The 7,757-nt window shown below is 38.7% G+C and overlaps 1 protein-coding gene across 1 annotated transcript; it reads right to left on the bottom strand.

The window, feature by feature from the left end:
• Nucleotides 1-3,161: 3,161 nt before the first annotated feature.
• Nucleotides 3,162-6,026, bottom strand: OGFRL1 (opioid growth factor receptor-like 1; the record flags this gene model as incomplete). Its single annotated transcript, XM_009584631.1, has 4 exons — nt 3,162-3,921; nt 5,501-5,646; nt 5,789-5,855; nt 5,948-6,026. Coding segments are annotated over 4 exons (1,052 nt in total), but the record flags the coding sequence as incomplete, so codon positions are not given.
• Between the last annotated feature and the right edge of the window lie 1,731 nt (nt 6,027-7,757).

A 7,757-nucleotide genomic window follows, 5' to 3' on the forward strand; every position in this document is an offset into this window, starting at 1 on the left:
ATACTTAAGCACATAGCAAGACAAAACCAAGTTTAACTGTGAGCAAATGCCCTGACTTTCTTTGCACACCCTCAGTTTCTGAACTAATGGTTAAATAACAAGTACTGGCATTTCTGAGAATACAGTCATTTTAACATATATTGTACTGTAAACCTGAAAGCCAACACTTAGAAACTTCAAGCACGGGGTGCTTCTGGTTGCTAAGGCCATGATTCTGTAGTGAAACGCATAGTGCACCCACTTGATCCTCACAAATCTCAACAGGATGCTACACTGTATGATTGCCTGGCAATGAATCCTTCTTTTAAGCACTTCCAAAATCAGAAGAATCAGCTCCTCCATGAAAAGAATGATAAACCATCACATTTTACATAGAGCAGAATTTGTTAGTTAAAGCTAAGTGTCTCATGGGAGTAATTTCTGTTGATAAAGCTGTAAGACAAAAGATTACAGAGCGCAGGAGCCCACCTGACACAAAAAACCTCACTTACCTAATCCCCATAGTTCTTTGTAGGCAATTGATATGCCACTTCTTCTCACTTCTATGAAAACTGATAGAAATATACAGAGTTGCAGATTTTAAAAAAAAATAATTGCAGAGTTAATAAGAATATGAGTCCCAAAGTTCTTCACTGTATTTTCAGATGCACTGGGTCCTTAATGCAGACAGCCCTGCCAGATTAAAAGTACATTAAGTACTTAATTATGAGTGGAGAACCAGCAAGCATGTATAGGTGAAAGCTGTGTCACAAAAACAGAATACTGTACTGCAAAGAAATCTTTTGGATACACATCTCGGGAGCTTTCTGGTTTAAAACTAGAGGAAGATTTCTCTTTTTCTTTTTGTTCGCTAGACAAAAGATCTCCTGAGGTCATCGATGTTCAATCAAATTACAGTATAACACCCCCAGCATCCTTTATTTCACTTGAACACTATGCTTTTTTTTTTTTTTAAAGTGTTTAACCTTAATCCTAAAGTCCATAAATTGAAGGCTCTGTATAACTACCTACGTTATAGTTATGTTCCTCATACACAGGGTATAAATTTTCCCTATGCCATTCAAAAAATAACTATGTAAAAACAACGCTATTAGGTTGGCATGGTTAGGCACTCAAGATTTAAAAAGTCATAGGCAGAACATAAAGTTGTCCTCCCTGTGCGTACGCGTGGGGTCAGAGTCCTTAACTACACGGACCAGTTTTATCTCAGCATTTCCTGTCCCCTTCTGCGCTGAAGGTCACAGGTAAACATGAACACAGGGATCCTAGTTCAAGTCCAGGGCATTGTGAAAGGCTTCTCAGCACCTTTCCAGCTTTAAAGAGGCGGTGGCTGCAGGAGGAATTCTCTGGGGCATTTCTGCTCAGACAGACATAATGCCTCCTCGAGCGATCTGAGTTACCCTTAAAAAAATCCACATACATACATTCCTTTCCTTACAAGTCAGCACAGGAGAAGGAGGGATACGTATTCCTTCTTCCCTGCCTCTTTAGGATGGAAAGAGCCTAATCTTTGTCCATGGGTACCAAGATCTCTAACTGCCACTCTATTTGATCCCAAGAAACAGTGCTACCTGGGGAAAGCAATGGATGATGCACTGCCATGATGGGAATCAGCGATACAAAAAAAATACAAGACATTTTGTCTATGCTCTGAAACCCCTGAAGACTTTGTCATTTTGAGTTATAAGACTTGAATAAAGTCCTGTAGCACTCTGACACTCAAACTGTAGTCAGCCACTTGCCTCATAACATTTCATCAAAAATACATTAAAGGCAGTGGATAATATATACACTTTTAAATAGAAAACACATACAGAAGTTTTAGACTATTTTAGGACTGTAGAAAGTGTGAGATCTACCTGCATTATTCTTTAATTCATATTCTACACAATTAACTTGCTGGGTACTATCTTGTTTGACTGAATGGAATAAAGTCAGAAGAGGCTACTCAGGGAAAGCAGACAGTCCTTCAGCGAAAAAAGTTGGGAAAGATCTTATTTGGGAAATTCCTACCTGCTGGCCTCCAGCCGGGCCAGCAGACTGGCCTGTCTCAGGTTTCAGCAGATGATCAAAATCACATTCAACTGTGAAAGACCTCTGATAGAGAGCAAAGAGAGGAAACAGACAGCTGGAAGGAAGCATCAGGACTGCCTTTCTCCCCCAGACCAGCAACAGGGGGTTCAGCATTGTGCAGACCTTACCCAAAACTGGCCAAGAAACATCCAAGCTCAGGTAAGATCCAGCTGGACAGGCCTGGTGACATTTTCTCTGATGTCTTTGACGATGAAGCAGTGCTTCTGCTGAAGACACTGCTATTTAGCTATCCAGAGGCTTTCCAGGTGCTGAACCCAGCTGGGGGAGTTGTTTTATTACAGCTGATCAACAGAGAGCTTTCACACTGAGACCAAATCTGAGTGATCAAAGAGGCCCCTCCCCCCAAATTAGTAGTAGTAACAAATGAGTCAAGAGAAGAGAGAACTTAACAGGGACTAAAAGAAGTCTAAAGTGCAACTTCCCTTGTACCCAAAAGCTGTGGATACAGTTTCATTGCAAGTTAAACTTTCATTCAATGTACAATGATACCCAGCTGCATAGGATATTTTGATATCTGTAACTAAGTGTCTCCAACAAGGGGCTAATCTAAGGTAAAAGATGCTGTGCAAATACTGCTGTTAAACATGAACTAGTTCCTAAAAAAATATCCACTAGGGAAAAAACTGTGCTCTCGAAATAATTTCTAGTCATTTCATAAAAGGAAATCAACACTTAAAGCATATTAAAAGAAGCTTAAAAATTCCAATGTTCCAAGGCTTTCTAGTAAGTTATGCTTTTTTCTTTTTTTTTTTAAAAATACTGAATTAATTTAATGGCAAAAAAAATAGATAAGCTTTTCTATGCAATCTGTCTGGAAAAGATAATGAATTTCTTAGCTTCGAATATATACGATTGTTTTAAAGAGCCACACCTGGTTGACTGCTAATAAACTGAGGTTGAAAAAAATAAATTCATTAACCTAACAGAAGCCTAATATGATGCATTCACAACAAGCATAGTCTCATGAACATTTTATACTACACTAGATGGAAATTTCACCCAAAATGAAGGAGCAATGAATAATTTGCTTCATTCAATATGAAACATGATGATTTTTAACCTCAGACTCATGATTTGAGCTCATCCTTGTTTATTGTGGTGGTCCCCCCTGAAAGCGTATCCTTATCAAGGTTATCTTGTAGATCTGCTGATGTGTTATTTGAAGAATTCTCAGTATCGCATAAATCTTCCTCTATAGTGCCTGGGTGATTTCCACAGTCATTGTTCAGATTTTCATCATCTTTTTTGGAATGAGAAGCGTCCTCCTTTCTGTCTGATGTATCATGAATTTCTTCTGATTTTGAAAGCTGACCGGTATCGTTATCATTGTTCTTTTCACTGTTGTTCTGCCTAACAGCATCACAGTTCATTTCTTGTTCATCCTGGTCATTTTCTTCCCCGTTTTTTGTGAGTTCTACCTTTCTTTCTTCAGTTGTTTTACCAGCTGAGCTTCCACTTGCCCATGTATTCTTAAGCTCTTTTGGTTTCTTATGCTTAGAAATACAACTGTTGTGAATAGAAATTGGAGATGCTGGCTTTTTGTTTGTTTTGCTTCCTTCCGACTTCTGTTTTCTTGGGGGTCCCCAGATAAAATGCTCTGAGGGTGTATAATGTTGCTGGGCAAATCTCAGGAGTTTCCTCCTTTCTCTTCGGTCTCTAATAGTATACACAAAATATTCTAGAGCACTTTGCTTAATGTTGGGAATGGTATCTTCCACAAGAGCTTCATGGAGAATAAATTTTACCAGGGGAGATTTGAAACTCTCATATCCAAGCTCGCCAAGACTTTTCAGAATTCGAGTGATTCTCAAGTAGTTGTGTTGAGACCTTTGGAAGAAAAGGGTGAAAAAATTTCATTGAATCAGGAAAAAAAAACACCTTACAGATACAGAACTGGAACTGCAATTCGTCACTCCTTTTTATCACTCCAGGTGTGTACTTCAGGCTTCCTGTACTTTAATTTCTCGCAGCTGCTTTGCTAGCAGCTTGCTAGCACCTCCTTTGCTAGGATGTTGTGAGTGAAAATTAGTGTCTGTAAAATGCACTGAGGCAATAGGCTGAAAAAAAAAAAACCAAAATCAAAGTGTGTACTGATTTTGATTCCTTCTGCTGTATGTATTCTTTCTGGGGAGAAAACCCAGTCACTTTATAAAATATGGGGTTTGTAGTGTATTGCAGTAATACAGCTACAGAACAGGCTTCGCTGCACTTAAGCTATTTAAAAGGTGGGTCTCCAGTCTAGACTAGCTGCCTGCACTTCCGATACAGTCAGTGCTGCAAGAAAAACAGGCACCTCTGGAGACCAAGTCCCACTGTCGTAAGAAGTGCCTAACATAAATGGAACAAACTATCTTCTGGAAGTGCTTTGAAGAGCTCTTTAAACCTAAGTAAACAGTAAAACTTAAATGCCTAAATTTTAGATGGCTAAAATTAGGTAAAGAGAGTCCCAAATCCTGACTTAAAACTGTGTAACTACTCACTGGTGAGAATACAGGAATTACAGTGTAAAAATATGCAGTGAGAAACATTTGGGCTTCCTGAAATCCTGTTTTATCTGTGGCCTGAGTCTGAGCCCACACCCATGTTGGCTCATATAATATTTAAGTAAAATTAGTAACAAATTATTTCCATTATTCACCCAAAATTATCCATCAGCAATTCTACCTACAATCTTTCATTTGGATGGGAGAACAAAATACTGCAAGAAAACAACTTTCAGCTCTAAGGTCAGATGCATTAGGAAAGTGATCACAAGATTTGAAAAGAGATTCTGATACAATTAATCCGCATGGGACAAAATTCAGTGCAAACTTAAGCTCCACAAAATGCCGATGAAAAGCGACAGATGTAATTTGCTGGAAGTTGGGCTAAAGTTTGACTTAATGCATAACTGAATCTCTCCAGTGAAGCATTGCAATTAAAAAGTATTAAATACATAATATTTCATGTTTTGAGGAGGAAGGGAAATCTTCTCATTTAGCTTCCATACAGGTGTGGAGAATTTGATTTTTCTCAAAAAGAAATGTGAATACAAAGATAAGCCACTCGTTCTTTCCAACTGGGAAGCAGCGCTTTGGGATCTGGTGAAAATACATTCAGTAGCATGACAAAAAAATTAATTTGGAACTGTGATCTTCTTCAGCGCCAGCTGAAGTTGTACTTTCAGGGAATTCAATGATGTCAGTTAGACTGGTAATGGGCGAGAAGCACAATCAAAAAAAGGGGAAAGAGGAACATGCACATACAGACACAAACCAGGCACTGACTATTTCTTTTTCTCTTTTTCCTGGCAGTCTTTGGAAAACATACCTTCCCCTTCTCCAGAAAACAAAAGGTTTAGCTTCTCTCCAGAAGCTAAAGAGATTCTATGGCAATTCTAGAGAGCGGAGTGCACGTCATTACTTACTCATTCAAATGTTGAAATCTTTCTTGCCAGTTAGCAGCTCGTGCTACGTTTCCAGTTTTATCAATTAGCTTTATTCCAAAAAACTCCAACATCATTTTGTAAGCCAAAAGGAATCTTCTAATTGCTTCTTTTGTTTTCTTAAATTCCTAATAAACAAAGAATACGTCCAAAATTCTAAGTGGCACTAAAGCAAGTACTTCTGCATTGTATAAAACAACTCTACATAACAAAAAGCAGTTATGTATCAAAATTAATGCGATGGTTTGTATTGAGCTCAATTTGCATTACCTCAATTTCATATGTAGTTAATTCTTTAGCATAGAAGTTCAGACCTTGTTCCCTCAGTGGGAAAAGCCTGTTAAAAGAAAAAGCGTGTTACGACTCACAGTATATGAACACTTAATCAAATTAATGCTTTGAAACAGCAATAGGTAATAAGTGACCAACCACTGTATGTAAGTGTGGTTATGTTCCAGTTTTTCATAGTCTCCTTTCCATTTATTTAGGACTTCTTCAATATAAACCCCTGCATAAAAATAATTTGAAAACTGTTAGGTAGCCATCAAAAACAGCATTCAGCTACATAAAGTACATGCCATGTTAACATAATGATAGAATACACACTTTAATTCTCTTTCACATACTATGTGAAATAAGGACTATTACGGCCATAAATAAATTCATTTTAATTTAAAATTAATTTAGTTACTAAAACTTAATTAAAAATAAGAGATTTATCAAATTTCAATATAAACAAAACCAACTGACTTATACTAAGTTACTTACCAGCAGGGGGTATGTGACAATAACCTCTGTAGAATATACTTCCCCAGAAGTTCTCATGTCCTAGATCCCTTTATCACACTGACTGGTATTTAACAAACCACTTACATAAAATATTGCATTGTGAATCACCTGTCATTGCTTTAACATGACAAAACTCTGCATGCATCTCTCTCTCTCTCTTCCCCTCCCTTCCTCTCCCCCCCCCGCCTTTACTCTCTCTCACTCTCTCTCATCTTAATAGAACAATGCCTCAACTCTTTAAGAAATCTCCCATTCCAGGAATCCCTCCAGCTGCAAATAACATTACAATTGGGAAATCTTTCTCAGTTAGGTGTGACCAAGAGTCTTGCTACCATTGCTATGAGTTTGACCTTGGGTTCTCAGGTCATGCTCAACAAATGAGAATTTCAGGTTTTAGTGGTCTCAAAACAGTTGTGGAGTTCAGTCAGTTCCTCTTGGAAAGACACAGTGATAGAAAAAGGGGACAAAGTACATGTAAAAGGAAATTAATAATACTTCGCACTGAGACCGTGCTCATGAAATTCACTCATGGGCCAGGGCACTTTTCCAGGCACTGCACAAATACACAAAGTACATAAAAGGATGTTCCTTGTTCCAAAACCTGTATAGTCTTTTTCCATGAATAAACGCTCAGTGTTAGCCTGTTTCTACTCTGAAACCAACAACATTTTGACCACAGCTGCATGGCCTCTCCCAAAGTCAAATAGCACAGCAGTGGCCTAAAAAGCCCAAAGCCCCACGTAGATAGTCTCCTATTACACATTTGAGATATCTCTCTCTCTCTCCCCCCAGTGAAAACTTCCACCTGGGTCTCAGTGACAAAGGAGAACTCATTTGGTACTTTTCTTCAAGAAATGGAGAAAGCAGGCAGTCAAAGGGGCTGCTAAGAACATGGGGTTTCCAGTGCAGGCAAGGCTGGAAAAGGACCTTACAAAGAGGACTTTCCACCATCACCGCACTGTATCCAACCTACATTTCAAGTATTGGAAAGTTTGCTGCTCAATTCCAGGGTGGAGAAACAGACAGGCCAGCTACGAGCCAAAACCAAAGCTAAATCTGTAGGTCATGGAATTAAACTTCAGATCTAGTATTGCACTAGAAATGTCTTTTTTAAGTAACATTCTCCAGTAGTTCAATACCTAACATGGCAGCTTAAACTCCCTCTGAACACAGACTTACATCAAGGTGGTGGCTACTCTCTTTCCCATTCTCAGTAAAAACTTCTACATAACCAGAGCTCACAGCTATCAACATTTCAGCCTCCATGGCCTATCAGCCACCTTTGACACTACCAACTGTGGTTTTCTCCTGAAATATTAAGAGAAATTTTATTCTTTACAAATTTTAGGAGGGAAGACCTCCTCTAGCTTTCAAGACTATCCTCGCGGCTAATCCTCTTGAATTGCTCCTTCATTTTGCACTTTAAAGAATTCCCCCCGCCCTCCCCCCC

Source organism: Fulmarus glacialis, unplaced genomic scaffold (genome assembly GCF_000690835.1).
Source record: "Fulmarus glacialis isolate BGI_N327 unplaced genomic scaffold, ASM69083v1 scaffold14369, whole genome shotgun sequence".
Classification (NCBI taxonomy): Eukaryota; Metazoa; Chordata; class Aves; order Procellariiformes; family Procellariidae; genus Fulmarus; species Fulmarus glacialis.